This window comes from Salarias fasciatus, chromosome 7 (genome assembly GCF_902148845.1).
Source record: "Salarias fasciatus chromosome 7, fSalaFa1.1, whole genome shotgun sequence".
NCBI lineage: Eukaryota > Metazoa > Chordata > Actinopteri > Blenniiformes > Blenniidae > Salarias > Salarias fasciatus.
This window is the reverse complement of record NC_043751.1, coordinates 25,787,978-25,809,095: the sequence shown is the minus strand read 5'-3', so window position 1 is coordinate 25,809,095 and position 21,118 is coordinate 25,787,978. Positions and strand designations below refer to the sequence as shown.

At 41.2% G+C, this 21,118-nt stretch overlaps 2 protein-coding genes across 13 annotated transcripts in view; both read left to right on the top strand.

Moving 5' to 3' along the window:
• LOC115391352 (receptor-type tyrosine-protein phosphatase eta) overlaps positions 1 to 16,572 on the top strand; it is a 37,651-nt gene extending 21,079 nt beyond the window's left edge. For 4 of the 11 annotated variants that reach the window (XM_030095550.1, XM_030095553.1, XM_030095554.1 and 1 more), the window contains 33 exons: positions 396 to 656; positions 841 to 1,101; positions 1,207 to 1,467; positions 1,683 to 1,943; positions 2,360 to 2,620; positions 2,805 to 3,065; positions 3,284 to 3,544; positions 3,727 to 3,984; positions 4,213 to 4,488; positions 4,600 to 4,869; positions 4,951 to 5,214; positions 5,883 to 6,146; positions 6,251 to 6,505; positions 7,167 to 7,415; positions 7,585 to 7,842; positions 7,930 to 8,208; positions 8,950 to 9,222; positions 9,303 to 9,569; positions 9,685 to 9,948; positions 10,107 to 10,256; positions 10,353 to 10,548; positions 10,726 to 10,841; positions 10,927 to 11,014; positions 11,102 to 11,146; positions 11,245 to 11,253; positions 11,350 to 11,437; positions 12,000 to 12,090; positions 12,751 to 12,827; positions 13,008 to 13,142; positions 13,328 to 13,444; positions 14,112 to 14,272; positions 14,422 to 14,557; positions 14,748 to 16,571. In XM_030095550.1, coding sequence (XP_029951410.1) covers positions 396 to 656; positions 841 to 1,101; positions 1,207 to 1,467; positions 1,683 to 1,943; positions 2,360 to 2,620; positions 2,805 to 3,065; positions 3,284 to 3,544; positions 3,727 to 3,984; positions 4,213 to 4,488; positions 4,600 to 4,869; positions 4,951 to 5,214; positions 5,883 to 6,146; positions 6,251 to 6,505; positions 7,167 to 7,415; positions 7,585 to 7,842; positions 7,930 to 8,208; positions 8,950 to 9,222; positions 9,303 to 9,569; positions 9,685 to 9,948; positions 10,107 to 10,256; positions 10,353 to 10,548; positions 10,726 to 10,841; positions 10,927 to 11,014; positions 11,102 to 11,146; positions 11,245 to 11,253; positions 11,350 to 11,437; positions 12,000 to 12,090; positions 12,751 to 12,827; positions 13,008 to 13,142; positions 13,328 to 13,444; positions 14,112 to 14,272; positions 14,422 to 14,557; positions 14,748 to 14,906 — 6,572 coding nt within the window. In that variant the 3' untranslated portion in view covers positions 14,907 to 16,571. Of the gene's footprint in view, positions 1 to 395; positions 657 to 840; positions 1,102 to 1,206; positions 1,468 to 1,682; positions 1,944 to 2,359; positions 2,621 to 2,804; positions 3,066 to 3,283; positions 3,545 to 3,726; positions 3,985 to 4,212; positions 4,489 to 4,599; positions 4,870 to 4,950; positions 5,215 to 5,882; positions 6,147 to 6,250; positions 6,506 to 7,166; positions 7,416 to 7,584; positions 7,843 to 7,929; positions 8,209 to 8,949; positions 9,223 to 9,302; positions 9,570 to 9,684; positions 9,949 to 10,106; positions 10,257 to 10,352; positions 10,549 to 10,725; positions 10,842 to 10,926; positions 11,015 to 11,101; positions 11,147 to 11,244; positions 11,254 to 11,349; positions 11,438 to 11,999; positions 12,091 to 12,750; positions 12,828 to 13,007; positions 13,143 to 13,327; positions 13,445 to 14,111; positions 14,273 to 14,421; positions 14,558 to 14,747 lie in introns of all 11 variants that reach the window. The other 7 variants (XM_030095551.1, XM_030095555.1, XM_030095556.1 and 4 more) reach the window with 7 other exon arrangements.
• Positions 16,573 to 19,295: 2,723 nt separating this feature from the next.
• osbpl5 (oxysterol binding protein-like 5) overlaps positions 19,296 to 21,118 on the top strand; it is a 43,399-nt gene continuing 41,576 nt past the window's right edge. For both annotated transcript variants that reach the window (XM_030095563.1, XM_030095562.1), the window contains exon 1: positions 19,296 to 19,497. The gene's annotated coding sequence lies outside the window, so the exon portion shown is untranslated. The remainder of the gene's footprint in view (positions 19,498 to 21,118) is intronic.

Genomic DNA, 21,118 nt, shown 5'->3' with positions numbered 1-21,118 from the left:
AGCAGTTAACTTGGGTCATCTTTGCCTCCTCATCTTTTTTTCTTTCCTTTTTTGTTTCTTTCATTTTCCCAAAATTGTTGAGATCAGGAAGATGTTTCAACATAAGGGGCTCTATTTTGATGGACCAGGTGCAAGCGCTGCTCATTTAACTTGTGCTTGACCTAGTAAGATTCACTTCAAGTAAGAGTATGAGTATGATGAGGATTTCAACTTGGATCATCGTCAATTCCTCATCTATATTTCTTATTTTGTATTTTTTGTTTCTTTCATTTTCCAAACATTTTAGAGATAAGGAATTGTACTAACTTAAGGAGTTAAGGCACTGACCCTCTTGTAATGTTTGTCTTTCTTCCATTCTTCTTGGAGTCACTTCATGTCTTTTCCTTAACCTACAGAGCCTGAAGTAGTCAGAGATCTAATTGTCATGGAACAAACAACAACGTCTATATATCTGAACTGGACCAAACCACATGGAAACTACTCTTTCTATAGAGTAAGATGGACAGATGGTTCAATTTACTTTAATACCACTGTCAGTGAAACAGGCATTAAACTCACTGATCTGATTCCTGGAGTACAATACAGATTTACTGTCCAATCTGTGGCTGGAGATAACAAAACTGAGAGTAAAAAGAGAGAAATCTCGTCCTATACAAGTAAGATGATGTGTATGATTAGGAATTCAACTTGGATTATCGTCGACTCCTCATCTGTATTTCTTGTTTTTATGTTGTTTTTATCTTTCATTTTACAAACATTTTTGAGAATTTAGGAATTATGTTAGCTTGGACTTGAATTGTGCTTCTTGAAGTCACTTCATGTCTTTTCCTTAACCTACAGAGCCTGAAGCCATCAGAAATCTAATTGTCATGAAACAAACAACAACGTCTATATATCTGAACTGGACCAAACCAAATGGAAACTACTCTTTCTATAGAGTAAGATGGACAGATGGTTCAATTTACTTCAATACCACTGTCAATGAAACAAATATAAATGTCAGTGATCTGACTCCTGGAGTGAAATACACTTTCACTGTCCAATCTGTGGCTGGAGATAACAAAACTGAGAGTGAAAAGAGTGAAATCTCTGCTTATACACGTAAGATGAAGACAATGATTGGGTGCTGAACTTGGACCTTATTTTGGGCTCCTCATCTCTTCCTTTCTTCTTGTGTTCACTTCGCTCTTGTTCCTTCACTTACAGAGCCTGAAATAGTCATGAATCTCAATGCCAGTGAAATAACAACAACCTCTATATATCTGAACTGGACCAAACCAAATGGAAACTACTCTTTCTATAGAGTAAAATGGACAGATGGTTCAATATACTTCAATACCGCTGTCAATGAAACAAACATAAATGTCACTGATCTGACTCCTGGAGTGAAATACACTTTTACTGTTCAATCTGTGGCTGGAGATAACAAAACAGAGAGTGAAATGAGTGAAATTTCTTCTTATACACGTAAGATTATGAGTATGATGAGGATTTCAACTTGGATCATCGCCAACTCCTCATCTATATTTCTTATTTTGTATTTTTTGTTTCTTTCATTTTCCAAACATTGTAGAGATAAGGAATTGTATTAACTGAAGGAGTTAAGGCATTGAACTTCTTGTAATATTTGTCTTTCTTCCATTCTTCTTGGAGTCACTTCATGTCTTTTCCTTAACCTACAGAGCCTGAAGTAGTCAGAGATCTAATTGTCATGGAACAAACAACAACGTCTATATATCTGAACTGGACCAAACCACATGGAAACTACTCTTTCTATAGAGTAAGATGGACAGATGGTTCAATTTACTTTAATACCACTGTCAGTGAAACAGGCATAAATGTCACTGATCTGATTCCTGGAGTGAAATACACTTTCACTGTCCAATCTGTGGCTGGAGATAACAAAACAGAGAGTGAAATGAGTGAAATCTCCTCCTTTACACGTAAGATGATGTCAATGATTGAGCAGTTAACTTGGGTCATCTTTGCCTCCTCATCTTTTTTTCTTTCCTTTTTTGTTTCTTTCATTTTCCCAAAATTGTTGAGATCAGGAAGATGTTTCAACATAAGGGGCTCTATTTTGATGGACCAGGTGCAAGCGCTGCTCATTTAACTTGTGCTTGACCTAGTAAGATTCACTTCAAGTAAGAGTATGAGTATGATGAGGATTTCAACTTGGATCATCGTCAATTCCTCATCTATATTTCTTATTTTGTATTTTTTGTTTCTTTCATTTTCCAAACATTTTAGAGATAAGGAATTGTACTAACTTAAGGAGTTAAGGCACTGACCCTCTTGTAATGTTTGTCTTTCTTCCATTCTTCTTGGAGTCACTTCATGTCTTTTCCTTAACCTACAGAGCCTGAAGTAGTCAGAGATCTAATTGTCATGGAACAAACAACAACCTCTATATATCTGAACTGGACCAAACCAAATGGAAACTACTCTTTCTATAGAGTAAGATGGACAGATGGTTCAATTTACTTTAATACCACTGTCAATGAAACTGGCACAAATGTCACTGATCTGACTCCTGGAGTGAAATACACTTTTACTGTTCAATCTGTGGCTGGAGATAACAAAACAGAGAGTAAAAAGAGAGAAATCTCGTCCTATACAAGTAAGATGATGTGTATGATTAGGAATTCAACTTGGATTATCGTCGACTCCTCATCTGTATTTCTTGTTTTTATGTTGTTTTTATCTTTCATTTTACAAACATTTTCGAGAATTTAGGAATTTTGTTAGCTTGGACTTGAATTGTGCTTCTTGGAGTCACTTCATGTCTTTTCCTTAACCTACAGAGCCTGAAATAGTCATGAATCTCAAAGCCAGTGAAATAACAACAACGTCTATATATCTGAACTGGACCAAACCAAATGGAAACTACTCTTTCTATAGAGTAAAATGGACAGATGGTTCAATTTACTTTAATACCACTGTCAATGAAACTGGCACAAATGTCACTGATCTGACTCCTGGAGTGAAATACACTTTTACTGTTCAATCTGTGGCTGGAGATAACAAAACAGAGAGTGAAATGAGTGAAATCTCCTCCTATACAAGTAAGATGATGCGTATGATGAGGAGTTCAACTTGGATCGTCGACGACTCCTCATCTGTTTTGATTATTCTATATTGTTTATTTCTTTCATTTTCCTAAAATTATGGAGATTAAAAAAAAAAGTGTCATCTTAAGGAGTTAAGGCATTTAACTTCTTGTGATTTTTTTCTTTCTTCTATTCTTTTTGTAGCCAATTAATTTATTTTTCTTAACCTGCAGGGCCTGAAGTAGTCAGAGATCTCAGCGTCACGGAACAAACAACAACGTCTGTATATCTGAACTGGACCAAACCAAATGGGAACAGCCCTTTCTACAGAGTAATGTGGAAAAATGATTCAAGTTCTTGGAGTGACAATGTTACTGAAACAAGCAAAAATGTGACTGATCTGACTCCTGGAGTGAAATACACTTTTACTGTCCAATCTGTGGCTGGAGATAACGAAACTGAGAGTGAAAAGAGTGAAATCTCCTCCTATACAAGTAAGAATTTTTTTTAAGGGTTTTCTTTTTTCCCTTCCACAATGTGTTGGATTTTCATCTGTTTGTTTTTTGTATTGACTCCTGCTGGTGCCAGCTCTTGCATTGATTTTCCACCCAGAGAGCCTGAAAGTCGCAGCATCGTCTTCACATCATGGGTCTCTCCATTTGTTCCTTTGTTTCAGGGCCGAACAAGCCTGTAAACATTACGGTCACACGCCGAGGAACTGACCACCTCGACATTACCTGGAGTTTTTCTGGAGGAAAGGATAATTTTGATGTTAACATCTCAAATTCAGCCCTGGAACTCATGAACGTCAGCCGAACCATTGTCTCCTCGGCCAGCTTCACAGGTTTACGTCCTGGGAGAATCTTTAAGGTCACCGTCACAGCCGTCGCCGGAGCCTTTCAGACTGCGTCCGATGTTTTCCCATTTGCAACCTGTAAGTACAACAACCAAGTGTCTTTTTATTATTTCCTCCAAAGAGCAGCTCAGCTAACCTTAGTTTTACTCATTTTTTAATGGAAAAGAACACAGTTGTATTGCTAATTTTCCACATTTTTATGTTTGTAAAAAACGAGTTCTCAATGTCAGTTTGATGTATGACTTTTGAGTTGCATATGATCTCTACTTTTTCACATGTTTGCGTTTTTTTTTTCAAACCTCTCAGTTCCCACACCACCTCAGGAAATCAACATCACTGCCAGAACCAACTCTTCAATTAATCTGACGTGGGGCGCCCCGGACAGAATGGAGGGTGCTCCAGACGTCAGATACAACATCGCCTACCCACGAGATGACGGTGGCGGATATGAAAGTGAAGACACCATAAACACTAATGCAGAGCTGTCTTCACTCTCATCTGGAACCTCCTACTGTATAAATGTTACAACTGTTGGCCCGCAGAATTTAACCAGCACAGCTGAGGAAAAGTGTTCCTTTACCTGTAAGTACCAAAACAAAACAACAACAACAAAAAAAAACACAAGCAAATGTGTGTTGTTTTTTTTTTAAATCTGTGTTCTCTTCATGTTTTCCCCTCCTGTCATCTTTTTAGTGCCAAATCCGGTGCTGAACCTAGTTGCCCGCCCGGACTCGAACACTGCAGTGACGGTGCAGTGGTCACACCCTGACGGAGTCCAGCCACATTACAGCTACTCAGTTCAAGTTTTCAACGCCACAGGAGCTCTGGTGAACTCTCAGACAGTGAAGATTACCAGCGCTCATGTTCCTGACCTGGAACCAGCGTCTAAATACATTATCAAAGTCACAACAGTTGCTGCAAGTGAAAGCAAGGCTGCAGCGGTGGAGGCATCCTGCTACACAAGTAAGAAGAGACATGAAGTGCTGTCCCAAGAATAATCTGGGATATTTGGCCTTCCGTCACTCAGTCCTGTGTTTTCCACAGTGCCCAACGCCGTGACTGAACTCATCGTGTCGCATGCGAACGCCACGTCCATCCGGCTGCAGTGGCTCAGGCAAAACGATCATCAGCCATCATTCATATATCAGGTCGAAGCCTTCTTGGGCAGTCAGGTGGTTCACAACAAGTCAACGCACAATGAGACGCACACCATTTACAGTCTCATTCCGGGAACACAGTACAAATTTCGAGTCTTCGCAGTTTTCCAAAATGTCCGGTCTGCACCAGCAAGCATCGAGCATTACACAGGTAAGTCATTCCTGAGTCTGAAGAGAATTTTCATGTGTGTGTGTGTGTGTGTGTGTGTGTGTGTGCACTGTAAAAACTGACCCACTATCTTATATGGACTTATTTTTCTCTTACACTCCACTTGTCATAACAAGTTTTGGATACTGAACTTCAGTTCCTTTTTTCTCAGAAGTTTAACTTATATTATATGCATAGTATTTATTACATGAGCTTAAGTTATAGAGCGTTTGCATGTTATCCCTGTGTGTGCGTGGGTTCCCTCCAGGTACTCCAGTATCCTGTCACAGCCTAAAAACATGCATTAAGTCATTTGGTGGCTCGAAATTAAATCAGATTTTGTTGTTTTGAAATTATGACTTGTACATTGACTCATTACTTTAAGTCAAGATAATTCCTAAACATTAATCCACATAAGTTAAAATGACAGACTGAACGTGGATAAAGTTATCTTAAATTGAAATTGTGATTTGAAATAGTGCGGAGACCTATTGAAAGATTCTGTCCCGGACAAGTACAAGATTCAGCAAGAACATATTAAATGATTACCAAAACTGGTAGCTTTCCAATAGAATGACCATGTGTGTTCAAGTTGAAATTGTCATGTTTGTTCATTAACTTATGCAAAGTCAAGTAATGTCACAATAAACCTGAACCTCTCTTTTCTCTAGAACCTGAAAAGGTTTCTGACGTGACTGTTGTTGGAAGCACTGTGGACCTGTCAGTGAGCTGGGAGCTGGTGTCAGGCCAGGTTTCCTCATACTTTGTGCAGCTGTACAGCGGGGACGAAAAAATTCAGAACACAACAGACCTGAGCAATGAGACTAAGAACGTCCAGTTCAGTGGCTTAAAGCCAGGAGTAGAGTACTGTGTGGTGGTGAGCACCAAAAGTGGACCTCAAGTAATCCATGGCCAAAAGGTGTGCAACGCGACCTGTAAGTTATCCTTCTAAATGAATCTTTGTTGGATTTTTTTTCTCAACATCTTTCGATTTTGAAATTGTATAGTAAGAATGACACTTATCGTTTGTCTCGTTCAGTTCCCAACCCTCCCGGCCGCATCACGGTGCAATCTCAGACGTTCACGTCCATCAACTTCACCTGGACGTCCCCAGAGAACATGACCCGTGATCAGTACAATTTTAGTGTGACGACAGTTAACGGCTCATTTCCGACTGTCAACAACTGGTATCTTCTGGACAAGCTCGAGTCTGGAAGTCCCTACAGCATCTCAGTAGTTACTGTGGGTGTGAGAGGATACCAGAGCACAAGCGTGACGGCACAAAACTACACCAGTGAGTAGACCCTTTTTTTTCTGGTATTGTTTACACACCTCTACAGACACGCAGAGTTAGATTTATGTGTTGTAATACATGTACTATACGTAATTTGAGATTGGTGCGCATGTACTCGATATTGTTTATTTTCTGTATATGTATTTCCATAAATTATGTATTTATTTATTTATATGGATCATTTCCAAACAGTTTGTGTGTGTGTGTGCGTGTGTGTAAGTAGTCGATATAGACAACTTCAAATGAGTATAAATAGATTTTTTTCCTTCCTATTGTAAATATCTGTAGTTTGTATATTTTTTGATACGTCAGGAACGAATTGATAATAAAATAAAAATCATTATGAGTGATTTCCAAACCACATTGAAATAAATTGTGAATGCATTTACACAAAAGTGACAAAAACATACTTAATAGTCACTTAAATTAACTTTAAGTGAAACATCCAAATAAATTGATATTGTTTTCTCCAATGTTGCTTTTTATGTATTGAAATCCAAAGTGATGCTAATTATCTTCTCAAAGAGGGTTTCTGTCGAACAGATGTGATCAAAAACATGATTATTATCATTACAGCCAGATGTTTGATGTAGAAATGTCTCATAAACACGACCCACTCTGTGTTTATCCAGAGATAAGCTCCTCTGCCTTCTGTTTTTAGGACCGTTTTCTGTCACCAATCTAAAACCGACAGAAATCACTACGGATACGGTCACCCTGGTGTGGACTCAGCCAGGGAGCAAGTCGGACTACTCCTATTCTGTGAAGTTTGGTAACGATTCAAGAATACTGAATTCTACAACTATAAAAATCTCTGGGCTTACATCAGGGAGCAACTTCAGCCTCACGGTCACGACGCGGACCGCAGATGGCACTGAGGCTGATCCTGAGACCGTTTCTTACTTCACACGTATGTACATCATCGATACTGCCTCGTTGAAACTGAACACATTTAACCACGGAGCACTTAAAGCCCCGTCTACACCACAAAGTTTCAGAAAAGTGATTGTGTTGCGTTTAAGCCTTCACCGTGAGGAGAGTGTGGCTCTTTTCTCAGATACGTGTTGTTTTGTTTGCAGGTCCACATCCTGTCCAAAACCTGCGTCCTGAAACCTTAAACACAACTGCGATACGCTTAACCTGGGTGGAACCACTCGAGTACAAGGACAACTACCGGTATTCGGTTAAGGTGACAGGCTGTGGCAACCAAACCAAAAACCTGAAGAACAACTCTGTGGAGATTTCAGGGCTCAACCCCGGCACCAACTGCACATTCTGCGTTTCTGTTAAAGTCGAAGACACTGAAGGGGCAAAAGACTGCGCCTCTCAGTACACAAGTAAGACCTGTGACTTTTGTTTCCCTTTTCCACCCAGTCTGTGATGCTGACCCACTAATCGATCCTCCTCTCTTCCTCCATCGTCAGAGCCTGAGACTGTGCAGCCAACTGTCTCCACTCAGTCCAATGACTCCATCCAGGTGTCGTGGACCAAACCTGCTGGAAATGTGGAAAAATATCAAGTTATTCTAAGCAGATCTTCCAGTGATTTAACTGGATCGACGCAGCCGCAATCTGTTGAACTGGACTGTAACAGTACTGCCTGTCTGTTTGGAAACCTTTCGGCTGGAAGGCTTTACAGCGTTGAGGTTTCCACGTACAGCGGACCCTTCAATGCCACATCCGGATCAAAACAAAATGCAACTTGTAAGTACAGTAAATGAGTTCAGTTCTGACGTTTTCAGTCGTGTCATATCAAGTATTGACGGCATCATATGAGGCTCAACTAGAGAGATTCCAGGACAGCGAAAGATTGGCGCAACAACATCAAAAGATGGTTAAAACGAAGCCTGTCGGTGGAGTGGTTGTCTCTCAATTGTAAGGTGGCAGGTTTGATTCCCCATACCCACATGTTGAAGTGTCTTTGAGCAAGACACCAGGTGCTCCCAACGGACAGATTGAGCACCTTGCATGGCAACCTCCATTGGAGTGTGTGATTAACAGTGTAAAGTGCTTTGAGGACTGGAAAAGCACTGTATCAGTGAAATCCATTCACCCCAGCACGGAGGCCAAGAGTGCTACATGGAATATGGCTTCATTGAAACAATGGAAAACAATTTACGCATCTTTTGTGGTGAAGTATGAAACTGCAAGCTGAAACGGCACAAGACCGTCAAACATCCCGAGATGGAGTGTTAGAATCCAGAGTTTATCCTCAGAGTGGTTCAGGAGGTCACCGAGATTTACAATGGTTTAAAATTTGGGTTCCCTCACAAAAAAGGTTGAGAATCACTCCAAAAAAGTAGCAGAAATGGTCATAGATGTTTACATCTAAATCCTGTATGTCTTTAACTGTTGCCACCTTTAATTTGCAAACGGGATTAATGCATGTTTCAGTGGACGTGTGTTGGACTTTCACGATAACGCTGTTACATCGTCTCTCTCCAGTTCCAAACCCTCCCGGGCCGATTGAGATCCTCTATAAGACGAACAGCACGATCCACTTCAGATGGGCGGAGGCTCCTTTGATGGGAGGTGCACAGTTTTTCTACCGGCTGACTCTCACCCCATCAGCGGACGGAAACGTCGCTAACAAGACCACCAACACAACCAACAGTACTTTTGGCTCGCTTCCTTCTGGGACGCTGTTCACCGTCTCTGTGTCGACTGTGGGAATTTTGGGTTTTGAGAGTCAGGAAGTGAATGAATTGGTCTCTACAAGTAAGAAGTTTGGTTTTTGCACTGAACCATTCTCCATTTTCCCTTCACCTGTCTCCATTGACGAAATGTCCTTCAATCAGGACCGCTGAGCGTGCCGTATGTGATGCCCACCGCACATGAGACTCACATCCAAGTCATCTGGGCGAAACCTGATGAATACAAAGCTGATTATCGGTACAATGTTACCTGGAAGGGGTCAGATGAAGCCTCTGGTAAAAGCGTCGTAGTTAATGATACCGACTACACAGTAGCTGAGCTGATTCCTGGAAGCCGCTACAACATCAGCGTGACCACAGAGACCTCTGATGGGACGCAGGCTGAGCCGAGCTACAACTCCACCTGCACACGTATGGTCTTTCTTTCCTAATATATTAATGTATTTCTATTGAGTTCTACTGAGAGTACTCAAATAATCATATTATAATACACTTTACCAAATTATTCCTTTTTTTCATGGCGCAGGTGCAAGTCCAGTACAAGAAATACTTTGTGAACCCCTGAATGCAGTTAATGCACTGATCCCCTTGACATGGCCCAATCCCAGTGGCCAATACTCCGGATTCATGATCTCTGTGAATGGCACACAGATGAAGGAAAACAGCGCATGTTGCAGCCAGAATGTTTCCAACCTCCGCCACTGTACCGACTACAACATCAGCGTTGTAACGCTAAGCTGCGGAGAAGCCAGCACTCCAAAGGAAAAAACATGCAAGACCGGCATCACAAGTAAGACGTTCTACAGTCACTATTCACTGATAATGATATTCATTGGCACTGGTACACACACAAACACCTCACAAGATATCAAGGTATTCTCTTTTCCTACTTTCTGTGATGTTATACAACTTTTCAAAATGTAACTTGTCTTCGTTTCTCTCTTCAAGATCCACCCATCCCATCAGATTATGTGTCAAAAGTTACAACTGATGCACAGGATCACAACAAGTTCTCCATCAAGATTGACCCCAGCCTGTTCAACGCAACCAATGGACCGATCACACATGTTGGTGTGCTGGTAACAACTAAAACCATTGGTAAGATTCTTTTTTTTTTTTTTTAACGAGATCAGGGATTTTTTTTATTTTGCCAGATCCAACAGTCCATGTTTTGGGTTGTTTTTGTGCTTCCAGCCAACTGCTCCGACTGCGCGACGTACTTGGGGAAAACTTATGAGGATTTTAAAAAGGGCAATGCTCCGGCATATCTGGCAACAGTCACGGCGCTGCAGTCGTCTCGCAGCGCTCAGGACCTGAGTATAGAAGTGGGAAATAATGCTGTGTGGGAAGGCTACCCTAACAGTGCTCTGGAAGCCAACACAAGATACTGGTAAGACACATAAATTAAAACCACATTCATACATATCTTTACTGTATGTATGATGTGTATGTTTGTAACTCCCTGCTTATGTCTCTGTTCATCCATATTTCTGTTTGACAAAAACATTTCCTTGTATTCAACTATTTAACCTTACAGAAAGTTCTCTCTTGTGGTTTGCTCCCACAGGTACGGCATTGTACTTTTCACCAGTCTGAGTGTAGAGCAGAGCCTTGTGGTCAGTGGAGCGTCTCTGTTTTCACAGACTGACATTATCTTCACTGCTAAGCTCGATGTCGACCCAGGTACCTTTGGTGTCTGTCTGCTATGAACGTTCTTCTTTCACACTGAACTGGTTCAACATCGCTGTCTTCTCCTGTAACACGCCAGTTGTCATTGGGATGGCTGTGGGAGTGACGCTGGGGATTTTCTGCATCCTCTTCATCGTTCTGATTGGATTCATCATCTTCTGGAAAAGGTTTGTCGCTCTTGCCATCACTGAAAGTGACTATCTTTTTTTAATATTCTGTTATACACTAACAAAGTTGCTGTGTTTGTTTAATAGACTGTCCAAAAAAGAATCACCAGAAATCCAGATTCATTCCCTGAGGTATTTATTTCCATCACCACTTCTTATTGTTTGTCTGAATTCATTCAGCACAGTTATTTCTGTAACTGTTGCCCTGTCCTTTTTCTTTCTCTCTCCAGAGCCAAAGTGTGAGTATGAACGGTTGAAAGTCAGCGGACGACTGCAGCTTTCCGTTGTTAGTACTGGTTTTTCTCATGACTCCCGTTTGCATGCTGTTTGAGCAGGAGCGTGCCCGTGAGGGTGGAGGACTACGAGGCCTACTTCAGGAAGCAGAGGGCCGACTCCAACTGTGGCTTCGCGGAGGAATTTGAGGTGAAAGGGATTCCTAATCTGAACATTTGTGCTATTTATTGATAAAAGTGCCTTCATAAGTGTTTGGTTTATATTTCTATAAATTATTTTTTTAGCATAACTCAGGAAGCAGGATACTTATAAGATATGATTATTGAATATGGAGTCTTTCTTCTTCTTTCCCCTTCTCAGACATGTTAAACTATATACACGTTATATGTGTGTTTATGTATGTCTATAGAATAAGTATGGATGCTTAGATAGGTGTGTGTGTGTATAATTGGATAAAGATTTATTCTGTGGATATGTATTTTCATAAAATATAGTCTTATTTATTTATGTAGATTAATTATAATGGTTAGAAACCCAAATAGATTTTTTTTCTATTTTGTATGTATCTATACTTTGTGTCCTTTCAGTTTATCGTTCTAAATGTTTGTCTGAGTTCCTCCAGCCATCTAACTGTATCATGACTGGAGGTAAATCAGGACTGCTTTAGTTTATTATTGCTCTTTTGTGTAATAACAGAACTGTGTTTTTCACTGCAAGATCGTTTTTTCTTCTGTCTTTCTGTTTAAAAAAGGACCTGAAGACCGTGGGCACCGCTCAGGCAAAAATCCATGCTCTGTCTCTGGAGAACAAGCCCAAGAACCGCTATACCAACGTCCTTCCCTGTGAGTCACCCCGACAAATCATCCTCTGCTGCTTTTAACCATCGTGCCCCTGAAACTCCACCGCCGACCATTTTGGCTTTACACCATCCATAACACAGCGTAGAGCAGGGGTGTCAAACATGAGGCCTGCTGGTCAAAACTGGCCTGCAAGAAGCTCCAATCCGGCCCAACAAGCCATCATGCAAGTTGCAAACATTTCAAAGGAAAGTTTTTTCTTGTTAAATAGATTTCTTCAGAGTAGGACACACAACACAACGCTGAGACCCGATATTGAGATATGCTGTCATTGAATATTTTGCAAAAACATGTATGCGCTTTGATGAATTTCACTGTATTTTGCAACGAAACATATCTTTAAAATGATTCTTTTGTTGCAGTTGGAATCATTTTCAATAAAAATTGTTTGATTGTTTTGGTAAAACAGACATTTTCATCAGTTATACTCTGACACAGCAATGAAAACTCTCATGTTTAAATTTAAAGGTCATTATGGTGCTATTACCCAACCCACTGGAGACGAAGCTGGAATTAAAATGTGTTTGACACCCCTGGCTTAGAGAAAGTCACTGCAGTCATGTATTTCCTGGTGCTTCTTTCACATTTGTAGGAAAGTATGACAGGAGTCATAACATTGTATTTACCCTCTTGTTCGCCCCCTAGATGACTCCTCTAGGGTGAAACTCTCTATAATCCATGGGAGTCCAAACGATGACTACATCAATGCTAACTACATGCCGGTGCGTACTGACGCTCTCCATTTCCCAGTAACAGTAAACATCCTTCACAAGATAACTGTCATGTCTCCGCTCACCCAAATCATCCCAGCTTCACACACATTCCTCATATGAAAAAAGTTTGTGAGAACTAACTTGGGGCGGCTGTCCGCTGCGGGCGGGCCGCTGCTCTTCACGGTGCAGGGCTACAACTCCAGGAAGGAGTTTATCGCAGCTCAGGGTCCTCTGCCTGCCACAGTCAACGAGTTCTGGAGGATGATCTGGGAGAAGAACGTGCAGACTCTGGTCATGCTGACACGCTGCAATGAACAGGGACGAGTGAGTGCTGCTGCTCTAAGAAACCCTGGTTTACGACAGTATCTCAATCATATTGACAGCCAAATGTGATCAGACTTTTTTCCACAATATATATATTTTTTTTATTATTAGCATTTAACAAATTTTGGAGAACATTCCTCCAACTTGCTTGATTACATGACTGTATTATTTCCTTCTTTTGAAAGGTAAAATGTGAGCAGTACTGGAGTCCGGGCACAAAGCACTTTGGAAACATCACTGTGACCACAACCTCTGACATACCGCTTGAAGACTGGACCATCAAGGACTTTACCATTAAAAATGTAAGCTCAACTCCGTACCAGAGCGGAGACCCGGGCACGTGACTGAAACGCAGAGATGAGTGTTAGCAGCTTATTCCAAACCAGGTGGGCAGGGAGGTCAGTGTAATGATCCTCAAACGCGAACAGATCGGTGACTTCCAACCTTTTTCCTGAAGGACCCAAAGTTTTACTGTAAACTTAAGCCTCCCAACTCCGCCACATCTGGCACAATTGTAAAAAAAAATAAAAAGAAAAAAAAAGTGAAAAAAGGTTGAAGGAACCTTATAACATGCTATGTGTGAAATACAGTTTCTTTATGTTCTGTGATGATGAGTTCCTTCTCTCTGGGTTTACACTCCATCTCGCCACCCCATGAATATCTAGCAGCAGCATTTGGGATCTGAGGCTTCCTGGTTCGATCCACCCACTGGGCACTGGGCACAGTAATGGCTCCCTAATGCAGAGAACATAGAGAATTTACCTCTGGGATTAGTGAAGTATTTCTGCTTCCTGCAAACTTAAGCCGAAGAAGCAGTATAGAATGATGAACAGATTAGACAATAAAAGTGAAGTAATTTCAGCACCACATTATTATTTACACATTGTGATATGAACAATTGTGCAAAGCTACCTCCCCCAGTCTGTCCTCTCACCGCTCCTCTGAGATTGCGTATTTTGACTCTTCCAGTTGAAAACAGCCGAGACGCGTTCGGTCCGTCACTTCCACTTCACCGCCTGGCCGGATCACGGCGTACCGGAAACCACAGAGCTCCTCATCAGCTTCAGACATTTGGTCAGAGAGCACATGAACCAGTACTCCAGACATTCTCCCACTGTGGTCCACTGCAGGTCAGACAGCACACACACACACACAGATACATAATTCAATGCACATTTCCAGAAGAACAAAAAGAAATAAACTTATTTTCTATTTGTTTAATCCTTTTTTCCTTTCTTTTCCTCTTCTTCTTTTTTTCATTTTTTAATTTTACACACAGTGCTGGTGTGGGCCGCACTGGTACCTTCATCGCCATCGACCATCTCATCTTCCAGATCGAGAGGGAAAACATCGTGGATGTGTACGGCATCGTTCACGAACTGCGCATGCATCGGGCCCTGATGGTGCAGACCGAGGTGAAACATGGCTTTCCTTTTCTCCGTGTGTCACTTTTACCTGTCACTAACATCTTGTCTCCCTCCTGTAGTCTGAGTTGTATTTGGTGCTGTAGAAATGAAACAAAATCTAATTGAATTGATTTGTTTAATTTGATTTGTTTAATTTGATTTGTAGCTTACTGAACTGTTGTGTCTGATGTGGCTGCAGGAGCAGTACGTGTTCCTGAACCAGTGCGCTCTGGACATCATCCGATCGAGAACAGGGACCAACGTGGATCTGATCTACCAAAACACTGCTGCGCTCTCCATCTATGAGAACCTGGAACCCCACAGAGGACTTTTAAAAAACAAAGACCAAGACACATAAGCTCAGATAGCCGGTCCGCTCCGTATCAACTGTTTTCTTTTTTAAAAATAAATTTATAGAGGGACTGATTTTAACTAATTATTATTTATTGATTAATCATTTTCCTGAGCAACTTCTGTTTTCCTGGATTCAAACTTTGTGGTATCTCTTTGTTTTGAATATTTGATGAATGAGGGAATTGAAATGAAGATTCAGATGTGTGTGAAATCACTGACCAAAAATATAAAGATTGTATATTTTTTTAATCCATTTTTCTTGCGTTCTACTGTGTATTTTATATTTTTTTCCACTCAGGTAGTCTACTGAATGCTGTATTTTTACTGAATCTTTTGATAAAGAATAACTTGTGAATATTTAAACTTGTGGAAAAGCACATGCTGGTTGACCATTGCCTTTTATCAGCCTTTATGCCTTAACACCAGCAGGTGGCAGCCTTTTGTTTATGTGTAAAAGATTGTTTTGTGAGACAGGAACCCCAAAAATTACACATTTTTTTAATCATGTCTTAAGACAATATCAACTGTGCAATGTTTATTTTTTAATGAAGGAATTTTGTGGTTTGTTGGAGAGTCTACATGCACTGTTTTCTGATTAATGCACTGGATGCATATGTCTTTACACTGTCCTGGACACTGAGATGTTGCTCTCAGGATTGTCGAATATGTTTTATTTTTTGCTTTGTGACACAGTTTGCAACATTTATGCTCGTATTAATGTCAGATGGTTATAATTTAGTTTTTTTTTTTCCCTCAGAAAACGAGCTTGTGTTCGGAAATCCATATTGTGCCCGTTTCCATTCTCAAAAGCATCCATTGTTTTGTCCCGTTAATGCCCTTCTTTGCCACACTTGTACATTCCTCACATAAATGTGGAGTTATGTCACTTCCCACTGCGTATCTGATCCATCTCAAGACATTTCCTGTGCTGTTAAAGCGAGCAGGGAAGGACAGGTTTTATTTTCAGCTTCTGAAGGTCAGAATTTTCCATGAGGCAGGTACTTCTTCTTCCTCCCAGATAACTGGTGTACGTGGGTGGCTTGTAAATATTTGAAGTCCTTGTTTTACTTTTCTTTGATATTACGGGGGGGAAAATGTATGCACTTACGCTTTTGATGAAACAAAAGTAGAGAAGAACTTTTTGTTGTGCTTTATGAGATGCTTGCTGGTACAATGCAAATAAAAGGCCGGTTTTTGAAAATATGTGTACAGCTTTCAATTTGTCGAATGGATTAGAATTAAAGATATAAGTATGTTGTAGCATCAATCTCCTTTTTACTGTCGATCACAGCTTTTTTCTCCCAGGATTATGTTTTTAATTGTACACTTGTAACATATTACCTAACCGCAGCACGTCATTGTTTTTTTTTTGTCCTAAAGAAGAAAGGTTGAAGGTCACAACTCATCGTCGTACTCACAGGCACTGAATGGCCTCGGGCCGAAATACATCTCAGATCTATTTATAGAATGTGAAACACGGAGACCCATGAGGTGATCAGGGAGATGTTCACTAAATGTTCCCAGAGTCAGAAGAAAACAAGGTGAAGCAGCTTTTAGTTCCTACCCTCCTCACCTGAGGAACAAACGGAATGACACACTGATTCCTTTTAAATCAGGACTTCTGACAAAATTATCTGCTCCAGCTTTCCATTAATCAACAGATTTGATTTGTTCTACTACCTTTATCTGAATAAAGTCTTTATTCTGCTTTTCATGCATTTCTTAATTTCTTTATTTCCTGAGTACTGTGAATTTCCCTGAGTCTGAATGATGCTGTAGGAATACATCTGCCTCGCTTTGCCTTTCAAAGCTCATTCAGAATATCGTAGCTTTTGGGTCAAGTTGATATCATTAATGAAACCATTGTAGAGACTGTGTGACAGTGACGCTGAACAGTGGCCTAATTTGATTGTTGATACTTTATGAATGAATGGAGAACGGATCAAAAGGACTGATAGAACACGACGCTGCAGAGGAGGAGAAAGCTAGAATCACCTCTGCATTATTCAGCTCCGAGGTTGCAGGTGGTGAAGTGCAGCCTCGGAGAATAAATAAATAATGCCATTCCTCTGTCATACTTTATGTGGAATAAAACCTTTATACAGACTCTTCAAAAATATTTTATGGCCCACATGAGGCCTAACAGCAGGGGATTTTTTTTTTCTTTCTTTTACCCCCTGCAACATGGAAGCGTTTTGATGGGAAATCACTTTCACACAGAGCACAGCCCTCCTGGCGGGGCGATAATATAAGATTTCACCAGCGTGTCAGCTTCAATACGTCTGATATTGCTCGACCCTGAAACAATGCCCCCCCCCCTCCCCCTTGTTTCTCCATCTCACCTCTCCACTTCTCCACGTCAGCCTCGTTTTATGTCTCTCACATCCACAAGTTGAGATTTAAAAATAGATATGGCATTTTAATGCCTCAATCTTGTTCCCTATGCTGTGAGCTGCAATAAAATGTAAATAAAGGGCTACAGCTGCTGTGGCAACATCCAGTGCATAAACATAAGGCAAGCTGACGAGTCAGATTTTACTTTATGCAACCATATTTTTGTAACTTACATGTTTCATCCTGCTTTTTGTAAATTAATGATGAAGACATGACAAATAAATATTGTGTTAGGTGCAGCTTGTTTGCATTTTGCTATTTCACCACAAAAATAAATGTAATGACAAAGAATTGTGCTTATATGCTTTGAATTTCTCATAAACTGACGTTTTTTGGCCAGTTGCCTTGGAAAAGCATCACTGACAGTCCTCTCAGCTGGTATGGAAGGTTCCCCTTAATAATGATTATGTTGAGAAAAAGACAAAATATGAAACATTTTAACACAGTATTTATATAACAGTATTATATGAAAGTAAAGCATGTGATAATAGACACATTGGAGGCCTGTTTAGCAACCATTGTTGCTGTATGAGATACAGAAATCCAGTGGAAATGCATTCCAATCAAGCAATAAATCATGTTACGTGTGCAATTTTGATCAGTTTCAATTTTTCCGCCCACAGACTCTGTTAACAAACACACAGTTTCACAACAAAGATGTTTGATCCATTATACAGTTCTGAACTAATTCAATACTTCTGTTGCTTTCATGAGTGAAACGTTAGTGAGAAAGGTCATACTTCCTTATTTGGAAAAAACATGTGATCAATGTTGAGCTGGAAACACCCAGGAACTCATATGACACCTATAAAAATGAATCAGTGCATGGAAATGGATTCAAAGTCTTGGAATTTTTTGTATTCATGAAAGTGTACATTTCACAGATTTACTGTGACTTCAGTGGTTAAAATTTTATTTTGATTCTAGATTAACAATTTCAGCTGCTTAGAAGTTGTTACCATGTAGATACACTTTTCATTCCTTTTGTATAATGATCATTACCCCTATCAGAGTGGCATTACTTTTCATTGTATCAGAAACCAGAGTTTAGCACATGGATATGCTACAGATCAGGGGTGTCAAACATGAGGCCAGTGGGCCAAAACTGGCCCATCAGAGGCTCCAAATTTCTTAAGAGTACCAAACACAAACCAACTCTGAGATTCGAGCTGAGAAATATAGCAACCTCACTGTTGGCAAACTCACCTCAAAGCCATGCTGTCAGGGTGAGTTTGTGAAAACATACATAACTCAAATTCTATTAAAGAAGTTTTTTGTTTGTATTTCACTGTATTTTGCATCAGGATGTATAACATTAAGATTGGGTTTATGACTGTCGAAATTATTTGGTTTTGTGAAAATAAAGACATTGTCAGTGTGCTGTGCAGCAATGTATCAGCTCTTTGCATAACTCTTGGTGATTTCTTTGGATGCAGCTGCTCGGCCATGGGAACCCATTCCATGAAGCCCTCTGTGAAGCGTTCTTGAGCTAATCTGAACATCACAATAAATCTGTTGCACTCTGCAGAAAGTTGGTGATCTCTTTGTGACTCAGCATCCGGTGATCCGGCTCTGTGATTTTCCGTGCTGGAGTCGATGCTGTTCTCAGTCGCTTCCACCTTGTGATAATAACAGTAGATTTATGGAATATTTTGTAGGGAGGAGGAGTTTTCCCTGCTGGACTTCTTGCACAGGTGGCATCCTATCACTGGAGCATGCTGGAATTCACTGAGCTACAGAGAGCCACCCATTCCTTCACACATGTTTGTAGGAACAGTCTGCGTGCCTGGATGCTTGATTTTATAGACTTGTGGCCATGGGAGTGATTTGAACACTTTAAAATGAATGATTTGGACAGCTGAGCAAATACTCCTCAGTGTGTGTGGTGAAGCGCCTGATGTGCGGCAGGGTGCAGTACCGCATTGCGGCCACAGGTGTCGCCAGATCTCCCCGCGCGGCTCCGTCCAGAGGAACCGCAGCAGGAGGAACCCTCAGTCCACTCCGCACTCACTCTCCATGTTGAAACGAGGCAACTTCTCCTCCACAGCCCGCACCGACCGTCCAGCACAGTCCGCCCGCCGCCGCCACCGCCACCGCCGACCCGGCTGCTGTCTGCCGCCCTCCTCCTCCGTGCTATGACACCGGACTGGGAAAGAAACTGGGAAACAACTGCGTGAGCGCTTTCGCTGCTCGACAAAAGAGTGAGTTTCTCTCCTCACTTACACCAGCCAACACAACGGTACCCGTAACTTGCTATTTTTAGCGAACCTCACTGGAATTTATTTCACCCGACGTCTGCTTCATGTTAGCTAGCTAGCGACGCTCCGTGGGTTGAAAAGGAGGAGATATTGTGTCCTGTCCCTTTGGCTCAAGTCGGTATTTTTAGGCATCGTGGTTTGGCTATATTTGGAGGAATTCTCTCAGTTGTGGGAGTAACGCTGGCTGGGCAGCGGCTAACGCTCCTAGCCTGCTACCCGAGGCAGAGCGTGCCCCATGCGGCTGCAGCGCTCGCTGTCACTCGTTCGCATAGCAACCGTGAGCCGAGCCGATACCCTGGGTGGCGGTGACAAGCAAGGGCAAGCACCCTCTCATATTTACACCTCCCTGCTGCTACCTGCTCTCCAAAGTGGACCCCCACCGAAATCGCATCGTGTTGTGCAGAGTGGCACCGTGCATGCGATGGAGCTGAAACCACTGCAATTGAAAGCACTTCCAGCCAGTCCAGTGAAATGTTACACAGTGTACATTGTTGCAGCGGTCGACGTGTTGCATCTGCTTGAATGCGGAGTGTCATTGTAGAAGGCTGGTGGACATTTAAATATCAGATGTGTGCAGTGCAGGCCAAGACAGCTTCAGTATGGTCCAGCCTCACTTATTGCTGCTGTAATACCAAACCTGTAACCTTTGTCTGGGGTTCAGCGCTGGTACATTGTGACAGCCAGCTGGTCTCATGTTCAAAGGGACTGGTGTTATATATAAAAAAGGGTTTTCTGAATATGCAAACTAGTTTTTTCTCTCTCAAACTTGTAAGCAAGATGTTTTAATTTTTATTGTGTGATCACAACCACACACCTACATCGGTCATTGCAGATATAGCTGTGCCACCCACCCATCTTTAAGCAGTATAGGGGGCATGACTCCAGTATTTTTCAACATGATCACATAATCAAGGCTGCGTGATTTATCCTAAATGTATATAATCATCGTGATAGCAACATGCACATTCTACATATTCATTTGGTGTTCCGTGCATTATGCATTCATGTTCTGCATGTGAACATTTTTGGCTGATCAGATGCAGTTCTGCCCTATATAGCTACATTATCCACTTAAGTGTTCATTCATCACAAGTCACATCACATTTGCATTGCTGAACAGAATGATCACGTATTGCATGTTTAATCTAAATCAGATATTCTGAGAGTTCCTTGGAGTGTACACATGCACTTTGCTATGAACCAACCAAGTGAACTCTGGTGTGATTCGTTTAATGTGAGTGGACCAAATACACTTGCTGAACTGCGAATGTGTAACCATAAGTCATATGTTGCAGTCTCTTGCTCTCCACTGTCTGTTTAGGTACGGCTGCATCCTTGCCGTGTACAGCTCAATATTCTGGATTACTCCCTGCCTTGTCTATGGACCACAATGGGCAGATCCTTGTGAAAAAGATTTCAAAACAGAAGAGCACAAATTTGTGGTTCCTCCATTGTTTGTTGTGTTGATTTTTTTGAGGTGTCTGAGGTGAATTGAACAAGATAGATTTCAGTTTTCAGTCTTGGTCAGTGAACCATATTCTCTTCCTCCTTGTGCTTTTTAAAA